Genomic DNA, 17,712 nt, shown 5'->3' on the forward strand with positions numbered 1-17,712 from the left:
ATAAGCATCAGACATCAATGGAGGAAATATTTTCTTACCTGTCTGGAATAGTGGCAGAAGAGTGCTTATGATGTTTCATCTGGAAATCAAAATACAAAAAAATATCTAAGTTTAAAACTAAAGGGTTAAAATATTACACAAAGTGATTTATGCATCAAACACTGGATAACTGAGTAGGGAGAACCTCCAAAAGAATATACAACCACAGGGTTATAAACAATTAACAAAGATAGTAACAGACACATGACGAAGCAGAGGCCACCAAGAAACAGGTCTGCTAATATTAACCAGTCCACGGTCCTGAGGGATTTTTGATCAAAGTCACAATGGACCTGGAACTGATGGTCACCCAAAAAAAAAAGCTGAGCTCCTAAAAATGCATGCTCTATTTTAGCTGAAAATTCATATTAACAGGAGTTTTTTATTATTATTATTTATTTATGCAATTTTCAAAATACATTTCCAAGCATAAACATCTTGAACAGAAAGAAACAGAAATAAAATCACCAATTTACGAGGAACAACAAATCATATTTCAAAAATTCAATTAATTCTGTCATTCTCAAGTCCTCAACATCTAGAGATACCAAGATTCATTAAGTGACTAAACATAATATAGGAAACAAAGAAAGAAGAAAAAGACAGCCTATAATGGTAGGAGATTGATTCTTCATTTAGAGGTTGTCATATCTATTCTTTATCAAGGCATTTTAGAGACAAAAACCCAGTCAGCTGGGATGGATCAAAGAAAACATATTTAAAGGATTTATATCTAATTATGCATTTACATGGATAGCGTAAGAAAAAAACACCACCAATAGAAGTAACCACTGGTCTCATCAACAAAAATTCTCTCCTTCTTCTCTGAGTGTCCTTGGAAACATCAGGAAACATTAATATTTTTTGTCCCAAAATTTTTTTTGACTTATTCTTAAAAAATAATCTCATTATCCAGTCCTTATCAGGCGCTAACACCACTGTTACTAGTAACATTGCTGATTTCACAAGAGTTTCCTCAGAAGTTTCCAATAATTCGGAAACATCCAAAGGCTTATCCTGACAATTTTGATCTAATTCTTCCTGGCATTTCTTATCAGGAAGATAATACACTTTAGCAAGAGGGGGTAATGATTGTTCTGGAACATTCACAACCTCCAAGAAATATCTCTTCAACATATCGTGAGGAGTTGTCAAAGGGATTTTAGGAAAATTTATAATCCGTAAATTATTTGCTCGATTATAATTTTCAAGAGATTCTATTTTTCTCCACATATTAATATTGTCTTTAACTTGAGCTTCTTGAAGATTTTTTAATTGCTTTCAAATCTGTGTTCAATTTTTGAGACTCAGTTTTCCTTATTTCAACTTCCTGCTTCAGCTGCAAAATTTCTTCCTTCTGTATCTTTAAATTCTCTTCAATTTCCTTGACTTGAGGGGAAAAAGTTTTTCCTAAATTCACCACTAAATCCCAAATGGTCTCCAGGGTGACTTTTGGTAGTTGTACTAGCAAAGAAAAGTCTTGTAAAGGCAACACAGTCTTACCAGTTGCTGGTTTTGCTTCTAATGTCCCTTGTACCTGCTCCTCCATAGATCTTCTGGCCTCAGTCAGCTCCAGGGACTCAAGTTCCCCCGCTGATTCCAACGGCAAGCCCTCAGATGGATTAGCCTCTCGCAGGGTGAGCCCTGCCTCGCCGGGCATGCCCAGTTCCTGCGGAAAGCTTGCCTGCTGTGGCCGTGGAGGCGGGACTCTATGGTCTGGGCTCAGTGTCGCATCAAGCCCCAAGTCGTCCGCAGCGGCGTAACCTGCCGACGTCGGCAGCAGGCGATTCCCAGACTGGTCTAAACCTCCTGCAAGGCGCCGAAGAATCTCATCGATCGTGCCGGTAGAAGGGGTCTCAGGATATCGGGAGGCTCCACCAACTCCTTTTCCCCTCCTTTTGGGCATCGTAAAAGGCAGAAAAAGTATGTAAGGGGAAAAAAGTTCTTCGGCGTCTCTCCCATTAAACGGCTGCCGTGGCCATCTTGGATCTCAGAAATGCTATTTTTAAACGTCTTAACAGGAGTTTTAAAATTATTCAGTGGCATAGCCAGGAGAGGGGGGAGACTACAACGGGAACTCACAGCAGTCATTTTGATGACAGCTTTGCACGGGGCAGGATCGATCCTGTGCCGCGTTGCCACTAGACCACCAGGGAAGGTCTGGGAAAGGTCCGGGAAAGAGGAAGGGGTGAGTCAGAGCTGGCCCTGAAAGTTATCCGCGATATTTCAATATTCACGGGCTGGTTCTACCCCTAACCCCCGTGAATATTGAGGGTCTGCTATATACTTCTAAGTATCAATGAAAGGACTCAATATAATGAGATGGAAACACTGCAATATTAACAATCATAGTAACTTAGACTCACAATAGGAGGATAGAAGAGACCAAGTTTTTTGAGTCACTCTAGAAGTCTCTAATCTGTTTGCTATAGCAAGTTCACATCTGTGATGAAACAAAAGTGAATTCCACCAAGCTTGAACATTACGTAAATGTGAGGTTTTCCAATTTGACAGAATCAATTTTTGTGTGACCGTAAGCAAAATATCAAATAATTTTGAGAGCCATCTTGGGATACAGATATCTGATTCGATATGCCAAATATCTTTTGCACAATTTTCCAAATATCTTTCCATAAGGAATTAACCAGAGGACACTCATATAACATGTATCAATGAAGTTGCTTACAGTTCCAGCACATATTAGATGGTACCAACCCCATCACCGAGATTTTATGTGGAGTCCAAACCAATTTATGATACAACAAATACAAAGATTGGATGGAATTTGCCGAAGATAAAGGTCTCATAATCCTAGTCCAAAAGAGAGGCCATAGTCCTGCTCCCAAATATGTTGAAGAGCTAGAGTGTATGCAGAAGAAGAAGAAATACATAGCAGTCTATATCATATATTAAGTTACAACAAGATCCTATAGCCCCCATGATGAAGGAGATTTTTGACTGGGTGACGCTCCATTATGAACAAGAGATGCTAACGACAAAAGAATACCAATTTTTATAGGAAAAATATCCAGAGATTCCCTACATATATTTAGTTCCGAAGGTGCATAAAGATATAAACAATCCCCCAGGGAGACCTATAGTCAATACAAGAAACACCCTTTTAGAACCTCTCTCTAAATTTTTAAATGTTTTGGGGTTTTTTTAAACTGAAGCAGCTAAGGTCTCTTCCTATTTGAAGGATTCTTCTCATTTCTTACAAATCTTGAAAGACGAGATAGAATTCGATTCAGAGACCTGGTTGGTCTCTCTAGATCTGGTATCGCTATATGCCAAAATCCCTCAAAAAGGAGCAATGCCAGTAATTATTGAAGCATTACAAACGAGAGAAGGTCATCAACGTATTACCACATCTTTTTGACAAAGTTAGCCGAATAGGTGATATATAATAGCTATTTTCAATTTGAGGGGAAATTTTATAGACAAACGCAAGGAATAGCAATGGGAGCAACCCTAGCCTCCTCAGTAGCCACGTTATATGTAGACAGATTTTAAGCACAAGAATTATATGGTTCAGTTTACTTTCAGAAAATTAAGGTATGGAAGCGCTTCCTAGATGACATTTTTTTTCTTATGGATGGGCACGGAAGAAGAGTTAAAAGAATTTATACTGTGGTTAAACAATAGAAACCCAAATTTAAAATTTACTACCACATACAGCAAAAATTCTATTTACTTTTTGGACATACATATTCAAAAAGAAGACATCCAAATAATGACTGACTTATATAGAAAACCGGTTGCTCGAAACACGTTTCTTCATTTTTTTAAGCTACCACCCTTATAAACTGAAGTTTAAGCTCCCGATCAGTCAATATCTAAGAGCATGAAGAATATGCTCTTCAATGGAGAAAATTCAACTGGCAGCGAATGATTTAGAACAACGTTTTTTGAATTGTGGATATCTGAAGAAGGCAATAAAACAAGCATATATAAGATCTAAATTTACACAGCGAGTTTTGCTTTTAAAAGAACAAATAATACAAGAAGAATGTGATTGAATGACTTGTGTTCTCCCATACTCTGAAGCGGCTAAACAGTTAATATGATTGATTAAGACACATTGGCATATGAAGGCTTTGAAGAACTGCCAAGATTCACCTTTACCAAAGGCAAATCTTTGGGACAACTACTGATCCAACATAAACATCAAAATATGGAATTGGAAGGCACCGGTACACATAAAAAATGCGGAAGATGTCAACGGTGTGAAACTACATTAAAAGGAGAGGAATGGATGGATCTCCAAACAAAAACCATGATCATAGTGAAAGACAATACTACATGCAAAACAGCAGGAGTAATATATATTTTAGTTTTCCCCTGCAAGCTGGTGTATGTTGAACGCACTAAACGCCCAATACATTTGAGACTTAATGAACACAAGTTTCGTATTAATACAGAGAACATACAAGCGCTAATTGTTCAACATTGGTTGCTAAAAAAAACATAACATAACAGACATTGATGGAGAGTCATAGACAATATACAGGGGAGGGAGGGTGGCAACATGGAAGAAGTATTGAATTTTAGAGAACAGCGGTGGATCTACCAATTAAATACGGTAGCTCCCCATGGATTAAATGAAGAATTAGAATGGGGTTCTCTGATCTAACTGTAGGAGGGATAAATAATTAATTTAAAATGGGGAAAATATATATTTAAAGATAGCAAGATCTTTTTCTTTCCAGTGATAGTTTAAAAAGCTTTTTCCTCCATGGATCAGCAAGTAAATTTGAGGGATGACATCAGCATGCTCAGCACGTCACTCTTTGCTGATTCTCTACATGAGGTATGAAAAGGGGAGATTACCAAACCGCCGCCATCTTTACTTACTCAAAATTATAGTTGAGATCGATGGCGTTTCACTACTAGGTAGGATAAAACTTATAGACTATGCATATGAATTTATTTAACTGTTTTTATGCATGAATGTTTTATATTTGGCTATGTGTGCCCTGTTAATGGGACCCAGCCTTGAAAAAGCGTTTGCCGCAAAACATGTCGGCGAAAGCAATCCCTAACAGTGACCGCAAACCTAAAGCTAAGTCTTTATGATTAAGAAATAAATTATATACATATTAAAGTATTTAAAACTATTATTAAAAGATTGAATAAAAAAATATAAATTATAAATTGATCCAGGAAAGATTTTGCACATCAAGCTTAATGTAATGAAATAGTTTAAACGTGGAGTGGTGCATCTGAGGATCAAGTTAGCATTCAGGTGGCTGGTTTCTAAAGAGGAAAAAGCTATGGTGGAGGTCTTATGTGAATGCTTACGTAAAGTCTTTTGACAAAAAGTGTGGTATTATTGATTGTATCTAGAAGAAGAAGGAATAATCATTTTAAAGAGGTGAGAAGCTGTGTGACCCTTTGATAGCAAAGTTGCAGCTGTCTGAAATATGTCAGGAATGTTATCCTGGAGAGGATGAACATTTGAACTGCCCTTCAAACAATGTTGTAACTGGAGCCATCTATAAAAAGAATGTAATGGTAAAGAAAACTGTTTTATCAGATCTTGAAATGATATTAAAGATTTTTGAGAATCTAACATGTCCTAAATATAATTAATCCTTTGTCTATCCATTCTTTCCATAAGAAGGGTTTTTTTTCCCGTTAATAAGAACATTACGATTAGAGCAAGGAGTGACCTGGAGAGAATTATAGAATGGATATTTCAAAGTTTTATCCAGGGAAAGCAGACAGTGTACTGTTGCAGATAAGAGAAATGGAAGTGGACAATAACATCCTAGTGGGTAGGAGGGAAGTTATGCTTTGCTCAAGCGTATACCATAAAACCAATGCAACCCCTGTGGGGTTGTGAAGGCTTTGTGGTAAGAAAGGGAATCCGGAAATAAGACACCACCTAGATCTTTTTCAATTTTAGCTTCTTTAATGCAATTCTAGGCTGTTTAGACTTCCAAAGAAATAAAGTGAACAATCTGTCTATATGTTTGTAAAATTTTAGTGGAAAAAGTTTAGGTATCATATGCAATATATAATTTATCTTGGGCGTTAGCATCATCTTGATTGTTTCTAATCTCCCCCACCAGGATGCCAGGAATGAGTATATGTATTAATTAAAGTTATAATCGTCTCACTGTTAATATTAATTGACTCCAAAATAGATCCATTTAGGGTTCCTTTTACAAAGCCGCGCTAGGGCCTTAACGCGCGGAATAGCGCGTGCTAAATTGCTGCACACGCTAGCCGCTACCACCTCCTTTTGAGCAGGCAGTAGATTTCCGGCTAGCATGCGCTATAGCGTGCGCTAAAACCGCTAGTGCGGCTTTGTAAAAGGAGCCCTTAGTTCTATTCCCAAAAATTTCAATTTTATGAGGGTTCCAAACAAGATTATAAGACGTAACATGTCAATATTATATTGTAACCTATGTATATCTTTCTTCTTGCCAATTTGCACCATGTAATCACTGACCGCTCAGTGACCTCTTCTCTATTTGTACACTGTAATTCGCTGACTGTACAGCTATTCTTCATTGTGAACTGCCTAGAAGTCGCAAGATTATGGCGGTATAGAAAAAATAAAGTTATTATTATTATTATTAACCACTTCAGAGAAATTATTAAGTGGCAAGGTTTTGGTCTTCTGCTGATTAACCTTGTATCCAGAAAATGGAGAAAAATTCTTAATTGTTTGAAAAACAAGTGGAAGAGTGGATTCTGGATTAGAAACATATATAAATACGTCATCCGCGCATGCCGAAAGCTTGATGTCAAGAGATTTGTAATGGAAACCGGTTATTTGGGAATTAGTTCTAATCGTTATTAATAAAGGCTCCAACGCTATATTAAAGAGATAAGGAGAAAGGGGGCAACCTTGTCGGGTGCCTCTATGTAGTAAAAAGGGAGAAGAAAGAAAATTATTTGCTATAATTCTCAAACTAGGGTTAGTATAGAGCAGTGGTTCCCAAACCTGTCCTGGAGGACCCCCAGCCAGTCAGGTTTTCAAGATATCCCTAATGAATATGCATGAGAGAGATTTGCAGATAATGGAAGTGACAGGTATGCAAATCTCTCTCATGCATATTCATTAGGGGTATCTTGAAAACCTGACTGGCTGGGGGTCCACCAGGACAGGTTTGGGAACCACTGGTATAGAGCATTATCAGATATTAGCCAACCAGGCATGAAACCAATCTGATTAGGATGAATTATTAGCCTCATAATTTTTTTAAATGATTTGCTAAAATGTAGCTTAAATTTTATAATATACATTCAGTAAAGATATAATTTATCTGTAATTTTGAATTAAAACTGGGTCTCTATTGGGCTTCGAAATTACTGTAATTACTGCTTCAGTGAAGCAACTATTAATTATATTATCAGGCTCAAAATAATTATAAAGTATATGAAGATGATGCAGAATATCATTTTTAAAGACTTTGTAGAATTCAGTATTGATCCCATCAGGACCCGGAAATTTTCCAATTAGAAGCTGCTTAATAGCATCTAATATTTCTTCAGTCGATATGAGACTAGTTAAAAATTGTACATCAGAATTTGACCATTTGGGGCCAGACAAGTCTTGAAAGAAGTCTAAAAGTTGGGAATCCTGATTAGAAGCTTCAGATTGGTAAAGCTTTGTATAATATTCATTATAGAAATTAAGTATGTCTGGCAACAATGTCACATTTACTTTTGAAGCATTCATGATCACTGGTATGAGTTTTTTCCTTTTTCCGTTTCAAGTATGACGCTACCATCCTGCTTGCTTTATTACTTTCTGCATAATATTTAGACTTAGATATGAAAATTTGTTGACCGACTTGTGTCAGAAGTTGATTATATTTATATTTGAATTGACATAATCTATATATATAAAATTGGATGTGTGTATGTATGCTGGGAACAAACATTGGGGGGGGGGGGGTGTGACATGTAAAAAGTATCAAAAACAACAGATTTTAGTGTCTACCCCATAGTTTTCATAGTATTCGGGCTCACAGAAATAAATAATCAGCATAACTCTGAAATGCATGGAGAGATTTCAACCAAATTTGGTATACATATCACTTACTATCTGGGGACAAATAGTGTGTGTGTGGGGGGAAGGGGGGTGACATGTGGGGGGTTCAGGGGGTAACATCGAAAATGACAGATATTAGTATCTAATCCATAAACACATGGACAGATTTCAACCAAACTTGGGGAAAAATACAGTGGGGGTGGGAAGGGGGGTGACATAAAAATTATCGAAAACAACAGATTTTAGTTTTCGGGCTCACTGAGATGAATACTGACACTCCCGATGCCATTTAAGTCCAAATTCTGCCCTATAGAGAGGGGGTGGGACATTTTGGAATAACGCCAGGTAATCTGCTAGTTTATTATAAAGGAGAGGACCATTATACTTTTTGTCTTCTAATTTCATTTAAGATTCTAATTCCATTATGGCTTTTTCAGATTTGAGCTTTTGGGAGTTGATAGATATAATTTCTCCTCGTAAGGTTGCTTTAAAAGATTTCCAGATAACTAAAGGAGAGATGTGTGATGTGGAATTTATATTGAAAAATTCAGTAATAAATTTTCTAAGTTGCAGCACAACAGAGTCATCAGCTAAAAGAGCAGCTTGAAGCCTCCATAAAGGAGCTACAATTAGAATGTGAAAGTGAAGGAAAATAAAAAGCAATAATGAAATAATTACAGAGCAACTTGTAAGCGCTTCTTCTTCTAAAAATAATTTTGCTCTAGACCAGGGTAGGCAATTCTGGTCCTCGAGAGCCACAGGCAGGTCTGGTTTTCAGGATATCCACAATAAATATGGATGAGATAGATTTGCATCTCAAGGAGACAGTGCGTGCAAATCCATCTCATACATATTCATTGTGGACATCCTGAAAACCAGACCTGCCTGTGGCTCTCGAGGACCGGATTTGCCTACCCCCTGAAGATCAATAAGGCCCCCTTTTATCAAGCCACGGTAGAGCGTTTTAGTGCAGGCCGGCAAAGTAAATGCTCTGACACCCATAGGAACTGAATAAGCGTCGGAGCATTTACCTCGCCAGCCTGCGCTAAAATGCTCTATCGCAGCTTGATAAAAGGGAGCCTTAGGGCTCCTTTTACTAAGGTGCGATAGCGTTTTTAGCGCACACAGGAAATCACCACGCGCTACGCTTCTAGAACTAACGCCAGCTCAATGCTGGCGTTAAGGTCTAGCGTGTGCGGCAATGTAGCGCACGCTATTCCGCACGTTAAAGCACTACAGCAGCTTAGTAAAAGAAAAAAAATAGGTAATTTGTTTTCCCATTTTGAACTAGATCCAGAAGTTTTATGGGAAAACATCACTTTGGTTTCTTTTTTTCTTTTTTTTTAAATCTTTATTCCTTTTTATTTCTTTCAACAAGTGTACAGTATTATTACAATTAATTTACATAACACACTTGGCATTCTTAAACAATATTATTATACATGTTTTTATTCCCCCCCCCACCTCCCATCCTTTTCCATATCAATAAAATATTCCTTCCAAATTTATATATAATTATACATCCCTTTTTGATAATACAATTAATCTGACATGAAATCTGTCCCTTCCCCCATCCTTCTTCCTCAAACACTTTAAACATTTTATTATACCCAGTAATGCACAACAATAAATATCTCATCCTATTACATATATCTCCTTATTTTTCATAACAACATCTTTCCAATATTTTTCCCTCCCTATCCCTCCCATCCCATCCCATTTCTATATATTATCCCCTAAGGAAAAAGAATAAACTTTACTCGTTATAATATTCAATTAATGGCCTCCACACCTCTTGAAATCTTTTAAAATACCCCCTCTGTATCGCAAAAAATCTTTCCATCTTATACATATGACAAATTGAGTTCCACCAAAAATTACAATTAAATCTAGAACAGTCTTTCCAATTAGTTGTTATCTGTTGAATTCCCACTCCCGTAAGAATCAACAATAATTTATTGTTTGCTGCAGATATTTGGCATTTGGCCCTCATACACATTCCAAAAATCACTGTGTCATAGGATAAAACCACATGACTCTCCATCAACATATTAACTTGATCCCATATTGATATCCAAAATGCCTGAATACATGGACAATAAAATAAAAGATGGTCTAGAGTTCCAATTTCAATTTTATAATGCCAGCATCTATTAGACTTAGAGCAATCTAACATCACTTTGGTTTCTAACTTATACACAGATATGGCTATTTTAAAATGTGAATGTTGTAGGATGAATGATTCAGAAGGTAACATGTACAAATACATAAGCAATTAAAAAGCACAAACAAATCCTTTTATACTTTCTTATCCTTTGCTGCCAAATTTTTTCAGTGCATGGAAAATCTTCATTCCTGCCTGGCACTCTACAAATAAGGCTTTGCTTTATGGAGCTTACGTTATACTCAAGACAAACAGACAAAACATATTTCCTGAAACCTTCATTACAGTAAAACTGCTTAGGATCAACACGGCTCTGACCAGAATGAAACAAGATCTCAGACATAGACCTATCACTGTCCATGTAAAATATTTAACTCAAAGCAAACTAATTCTAGAAAAGATTTCTTCTTTTTTTTTTTTTTTTTAATTAAACCACACTTAACAACTCATGGAGTATGAGGGAGGTACACATGCCAGTGGTTTTACATACAATATATAGCATACATGTACTTGTGATGAGTTAGGTGCATTATCAGATGGAAATGTATTTTGGCATGTTTAACCACACCAAAGAGCTTAAAAACAGCTCTCTGCTGTGCATAAGGAATGAGTGCGCTTCAGGAAACAAATATGCTTCAGACCCGTTTCTGCAAGAAAATGCAGATGGAATGGCTCCAGCAAGAGACACCTGAAACAGACCATCCAAACCTCTATATCTATTTAGAAAACCAGAAGGCTGCTGCGCCCCCCAAAAATGCAGGGGAATTAGAAATGTACAGAGAAGGGTGACCAAAAGAGATAGAATGACTCCTCTGTGAGGAACGGCTAAAAAGTAGGCTGCAATTTGATTACAATTTTTAATCGTGATTAAATCATACAGTTAAAGTTATTTTATTTATTTCCCACTGCAGCTCCTTCTGACTCTGGACGAGTCACTTAATCCTCCATTGCCCCAGGTACAAAGTAAGTACTTGTATATGTTATGTAAACCACTTTGACTGTAACCACAGAAAGGCAAATACCAAATTCCATCACCCTTCCCTCTCCTAAAGGACTGGAAATCTCCTTCCCACTCTCAGATTCAACATCTGTCCCTTTCTCTTCCTTCCTTCCTCCTCCCCTTAGGTCCATTCTCTCTCTCTTTTCCATTCCTCCCTCTCTAACCAGCACCTCCCCCACCCCATGAGCAGCAACACTAACTCTTCTCATGATTGCTGGAGCTCACCACCTCAGCAATAGCTTTCACCAGTGGCCCTCTCCAGTTCTGCTCATGGGTCTGCAGGTCACTCCCTCCCCCCACCTGGGATTCAGCATCTGCCCCTTCCACCAGTCTACTTTAAAGGTGGTCTTCTGTTGATCCCCAGCAGTGGTAGCATTGCATATAAGCTGCCTATAGCCTACTCTGAAGCTATAACTCTGGCCCATCCCGCCTCCTCTGACATCACTTCCTACTTCTACACAGGTAGGACAAGAAATGTCTTTCAGCCTGTGTACACGAGGGCTGTGAAGAGGAATGAGGAGTGTTTCCAGTGACGTAGCGAGAGTGAGGCACTCCCCCCCCCCCCCGCACTGCATCCGCTCCTTCCCCGCCCCCTCCTGTCGAGCGCATGCCACCCTTCCCCCATTCCTCTTTAACGTTCCCAGCGCAAGCAGCAACCTCATCCTGCTGCTCACCCCAGCGTTGGCTCTTCCTCCGACGTCACTTCCTAGGCACGGGTCCAGCAAGTGATGTCAGTGGAAGAGCCAACACTGGTGCGAACAGCAGGTTGGGGTTGCTGCTCATGCCAGGAATGCTAAAGAGGGATGGGGGAAGGGAAGAGGCATGCATATGGTAATGGGGGGGAGGACAGGTTCCACCCCCACCCCCTCCTTACTACGCCACTGGGTATTCCTATATATTTATGCGCATGTTTCATTTGTTTAGATATTTGATCGAAACATTCAAGATAATGACAGGTTGTTCACCCTCTCCAAGGTGGACAGAACGAGAGGGCACTCTGTAAAGTTAAAAGGGGATAGATTCCGTACGAACGTAAGGAAGTTCTTCTTCACCAAGAGAGTGGTAGAAAACTGGAACGCTCTTCTGGAGGCTGTTATAGGGGAAAACACCCTCCAGGGATTCAAGACAAAGTTAGAAAAGTTCCTGCTGAACCAGAACGTACGCAGGGCACTGGTCTTTGACCTAAGGGCCACCGTGCGAGCGGACTGCTGGGCACGATGGACCACTGGTATGACCCAGCAGCGGCAATTCTTATGTTCTTATATGTATTTGTGTACGTACGTATTTTGGCTCTCTCTGTGTCCATGAGTGAGAGAGTGGAGAAGAGGCTATTTGAAAGCAGCAATATCAGTTTCTATGCTACAGAAGCTAAAGTGGTTTTTTTTGTTTGTTTGTTTTTGGGGTTTTTTTTGGTTTTTTTTGGGGGGGTGTCTTATTTCTCTGGCAAGCTCAGTCCAATCAGACCCAGTTTTGAATCTTATATGTCTTTTTACCAGTTTCTCCCTCCATTTAATCCAGCTATGTTACATTCTAAAAATGCATTTTGACCCCCAGAAGGACATTCTCAACTGCTTGTGTACAAATTTCTTTCTGACATACAATAGGTTGCAAAAAAGAAAAGAAACTATAAGACAAAAAGAGCACAACAAAAAAATGCAAACAAAATAAAAATAGCAAAGCAACTAAACAGGCAAAACAGTGAGAAAAAGTAAAGACAATTGTTCTAGACTCCTCAAAGAACCAAAATTGTTTAAACTTTATTTCCATCCATCTCATTCACTCTGAAGCTCAAATTGACCAAAATATTTTTATATATTGCACAATCAAACATGCCGGATTTAATCCTCATATGAAATAGAATAAGGTTCAGCTCAAAGATTACAATGTTTTCAGAAGCAAAATAATGAAAGCCATCTATAAAACTTCTCATGGAAGCTGGAAAAGCGCCCCATATATGTTAAGCTCACTTTCTAACATCCTTTTACAATCTAATTAGGATATCTGCATTTCATTATACCTTGTTGGGCTGTATCAGCTGGAGAAGAGGCCTGGGTGGAGCACCGCTCTGTAAGGCCTCTGATGTGAAAGCCAAGTTTGCCACCTGCATGCATTCTTCCAGTGTCTTCAAGAAAGTGCTGCAAGTTGACTTCAGAACCATGCTCATATCAGTCGTCTCCTGCAAGATTAACCAGATTTAGACACACCCTTTTCTCTGCCTTTATTTTTTAAAATAAGACTTTTATTGACTCTCAATCTTAGTTCAAAGGAAAGGACATCTGGAAAGGTATGGAAAATCCCTGTAAAATCTAGCATTCACACAAGTCTAACTGACAAGCTGAAATACAGCTGTACCAGTGCACAATGCAAACAATGAAAACCAAGAGAAAAGTTCTAAATCAGTGTATCACAAACTGTGTGCCTCCTGAGATTTCAGGTGTGGCACGGTACACTGGGGCAGACGAGATGCAGGCATCAGCTGACTATCTAGCAGACTTGCCTCTCGCGAAGAGAGGCACGTCCTGTAAGCAATCTCCCAAGGCTGGCATCTCTTCTCTCTGCTGGTCCTTCTCTCCTCTCGGCACAAGGCCCGTTTGAAGGGCCTTTGCACATGCGCTGACATCGGTGCACTGATGTCACGCATACGCATGATGCTAGCGCACTTCCGGGGGTGTCTCGAGCTGGGGACACTAGGTTTAGTGTGCCACGGCTCAAAAAAGTTTGCGAAGCACTGCTCTAAATGTTTCAAACTATTCCAAACATCCTGGATACGGCCCCACAGGTCAGACAGGGCCAGGTATGCCGAGGAAGGAGGCAATTATCGTCGTTATTAAGGACAAAACAGACTCAATGTCTTGTTTTAAAAGTATTCTCTCCTGGAAGGAACCCCAGCTGGCTTGAACTGAATATCCCCTTGCTTTGCCTAACTAAACTGAATGGCTTCCCCTCTTCCATTCCCACTTCATTGAATCAGATGACAAGGTGATTTAAACAGGGATTGCAGGTCAAGATCTATCCTTTTCAGAAAATGTTTATCCCTTATCTCATCCTCACTACCTCTTTACAACACTGGCAAACTACCTTTGCATGTCTCTGTGCTCTCTAGACTGATACACAACCAAGATTCTTCCCGGTTCCCCTTCCACTGGTATGACTCTTGCTCCCCCTCCTGCTGATATCAACCATCCCCAATCTTTCCCCTCTCCCCTGATCTCCTTAAAACCACACCACTCACTCTTTAAACCCATTGCCTCTCCCTTCCTCTCATCCTCTGCCCTTTTCTCCACTCTATAGATCCAACACTTTCTCCCTCTAGTTCAGTGTATTGCAAACTGTGTGCCATGGCACACCAGTGTGCCTCCTGAGATTTCTGGTGTGCCGCGACAAACTGGCAAGGAGGAAAGTCGTCCATGCCAGCTACCTGCCTACAGGATGTGCCTCTTGCGGCGAGAGGCATGTCCTGTAGGAAGTCAGCCGGCGCAGATGACTCTCGTCCTGGCCGGCGTCCCTCCTTCTCTCCCTGCACCTCCTGTTCCTTCCACCAGCGGGTCGTGTCCAGATGGGCCTCTGCACACGTGTGGCCATTGCCGCAATGACATCACGCATGCACTTGACGTCATCATGTTCACATCTGCGCACTTCCGGGTGCCTTCCGCCGGGCCACTGGATTTAGTGTGTCACTGGCCGGAAAGTTTGCGAGACACTGCTTTAGTTCTATCCCCCCCTCTCTCCCTGTACCTCACTCACGTCGCAGCAGCTTCTGCCTCCTCACTTCTCCTACCCTCACCCGTACCTTCCTCCTCCTCTTGCTCTCTGCTGGGGACATCAACCCCAATCCTGGTCTTCCCAACCATCTCCCTACTCCCTACTCTTACGGTCCACCTTACTCCTATGAGCCAACCCGCAATACCACCAACCTTACTTTTATTCCTCTCCTCCCCCCCTCCCTGCCCTTTTCTTGCGCCCTATGGAATGCCCATTCCGTTCCCAACAAGCTTGCCTACATCCATGACATCTTCATATCTCGATCTCTCCACCTGCTTGTACTGAGACCTGGATCTGTTCTGATAAGACTACTTCAACTGATGACCTGTGTCATGGAGGCTACCTTTTCTACCACACGCCTCGCATGGCTGGTCAAGGAGGTGGCGTTGAGCTGCTACTCTCACTCTCTTGCAGATTTCAACCCTTTCTCTCATCACAATCTCAATGCTCTCTTTTTTTAAGTCCATGCCATCCATCTGTTCACTCCCCTACTTCTCCGAGTAGCAGTCACCTACCAACCAAGGTAGTATTCTCTTCAATTTTTCCTGTTAGGGGCAGAGGAAGGGACAGGGACGAACGTATCCTGAAGACGAATGAGTGGCTACAACGATGGTGCCGGGAGATGAACTTCGGATTCCTGAATCACGGAGAGACACTACAGGGACTACAGGGACCAGACGGACTCCACTTGACCAACAGAGGTAAGAACGTCTTCGGACACCGACTAGCCCACCTACTTCGAAAGGCTTTAAACTAGGTAAGTCGGGGGTGGGTACCCACTTTTACACCAGAGCAGTAAGTAACAATCCTGATGTGGCGAACCAAAACTCTGCTTCTAAGTCTAAGGTAAGTACCCTTACTGCAAAAGAATTGCTAGGAGACACTTTAACTCAAATGGGTGGCTCTCTGCATGAGCTTAGTAAACAAAAAGAGTGGAGAGCTATGTATGTTAACGCACACAGCCTAGGGAATAAATTTCTAGAACTGGAAACAGAAATACCGTATTTTCGCGGATATAACGCGCACCCGTGTAAAACGCGCACACGGGTATAGCGCGCAGAAATCACGATGATATGTACAAAAACTTTTGTATACCGCGCTCACGGGTATACCGCGCATGATGCCCGACGCTCCTTTCGCCCGCCCTGACTTTCCGTGCGCTGTCCCGACTCTCCATTCACCCCCCCTGACTTCCGTGCACTGCCCTGACTTTCCGTGCGCTGTCCCGACTCTCCTTTCACCCCCCCTGACTTTCCGTGCACTGTCCCCCCTTGAAGTCCTGTCCCCCCTTGAAGGTCTGTCCCCCCTTGAAGGTCTGTCCCCATCCTGAAAGCCTGATGCCCCCCCCCGACGTCCGATACATCCCCCCCCCGGCAGGACCACTCGCACCCCCACCCCGAAGGACCGCCGACTCCCCAACAATATCGGGCCAGGAGGGAGCCCAAACCCTCCTGGCCACGGCGACCCCCTAACCCCACCCCGCACTACATTACGGGCAGGAGGGATCCCAGGCCCTCCTGCCCTCGACGCAAACCCCCTACCCCCAACGACCGCCCCCCCCCCCAAGAACCTCCGCCCGTCCCCCAGCCGACCCGCGCCCCCCCTGGCCGACCCCCACGACACCCCCACCCGCCTTCCCCGTACCTTTGTGTAGTTGGGCCAGAAGGGAGCCCAAACCCTCCTGGCCACGGCGACCCCCTAACCCCACCCCGCACTACATTACGGGCAGGAGGGATCCCAGGCCCTCCTGCCCTCGACGCAAACCCCCTCCCCCCCCAATGACCGCCCCCCCCAAGAACCTCCGACCGCCCCCCCAGCCGACCCGCGACCCCCCTGGCCGACCCCCCCACCCCCCTTCCCCGTACCTTTGGTAGTTGGCCGGACAGACGGGAGCCAAACCCGCCTGTCCGGCAGGCAGCCAACGAAGGAATGAGGCCGGATTGGCCCATCCGTCCTAAAGCTCCGCCTACTGGTGGGGCCTAAGGCGCGTGGGCCAATCAGAATAGGCCCTGGAGCCTTAGGTCCCACCTGGGGGCGTGGCCTGAGGCACATGGTCGGGTTGGGCCCATGTGCCTCAGGCCGCGCCCCCAGGTGGGACCTAAGGCTCCAGGGCCTATTCTGATTGGCCCACGCGCCTTAGGCCCCACCAGTAGGCGGAGCTTTAGGACGGATGGGCCAATCCGGCCTCATTCCTTCGTTGGCTGCCTGCCGGACAGGCGGGTTTGGCTCCCGTCTGTCCGGCCAACTACCAAAGGTACGGGGAAGGGGGGGTCGTGGGGGTCGGCCAGGGGGGTCGCGGGTCGGCTGGGGGGGCGGTCGGAGGTTCTTGGGGGGGGCGGTCGTTGGGGGGGGAGGGGGGTTTGCGTCGAGGGCAGGAGGGCCTGGGATCCCTCCTGCCCGTAATGTAGTGCGGGGTGGGGTTAGGGGGTCGCCGTGGCCAGGAGGGTTTGGGCTCCCTCCTGGCCCGATATTGTCGGGAAGTCGGCGGTCCTTCGGGGTGGGGGTGCGAGTGGTCCTGCCGGGGGGGGATGTATCGGACGTCGGGGAGTCGGCCGGGCAAGAGGGCTTGGGCTCCCTCTTGCTCCGATCGTGGATGCGGGTGCGGGTGGGAGCGCGTGCGAGCGGTCGTTCGGGGTGGGGGTGCGAGCGGTCCTGCTGGGGGGGTGAATCGGGCGTCGGGCGGGGTGGGAACTATGTTTAAAAACTTTTGTATACCGCGCTCAGGCATAAAACGCGCGA

At 42.8% G+C, this 17,712-nt stretch overlaps 1 protein-coding gene across 2 annotated transcripts in view; it reads right to left on the reverse strand.

The window, feature by feature from the left end:
• PLEKHA8 (pleckstrin homology domain containing A8) overlaps positions 1–17,712 on the reverse strand; it is a 168,940-nt gene that overhangs the window by 82,559 nt on the left and 68,669 nt on the right. For both annotated transcript variants that reach the window (XM_033930736.1, XM_033930735.1), the window contains 2 exons: positions 13,229–13,387; positions 39–79 (listed from right to left, as the gene is read on the reverse strand). In XM_033930736.1, the coding sequence (XP_033786627.1) occupies positions 39–79; positions 13,229–13,387 (200 nt within the window). The remainder of the gene's footprint in view (positions 1–38; positions 80–13,228; positions 13,388–17,712) is intronic.

This window comes from Geotrypetes seraphini, chromosome 2 (genome assembly GCF_902459505.1).
Source record: "Geotrypetes seraphini chromosome 2, aGeoSer1.1, whole genome shotgun sequence".
In the NCBI taxonomy this organism is placed as follows: domain Eukaryota; kingdom Metazoa; phylum Chordata; class Amphibia; order Gymnophiona; family Dermophiidae; genus Geotrypetes; species Geotrypetes seraphini.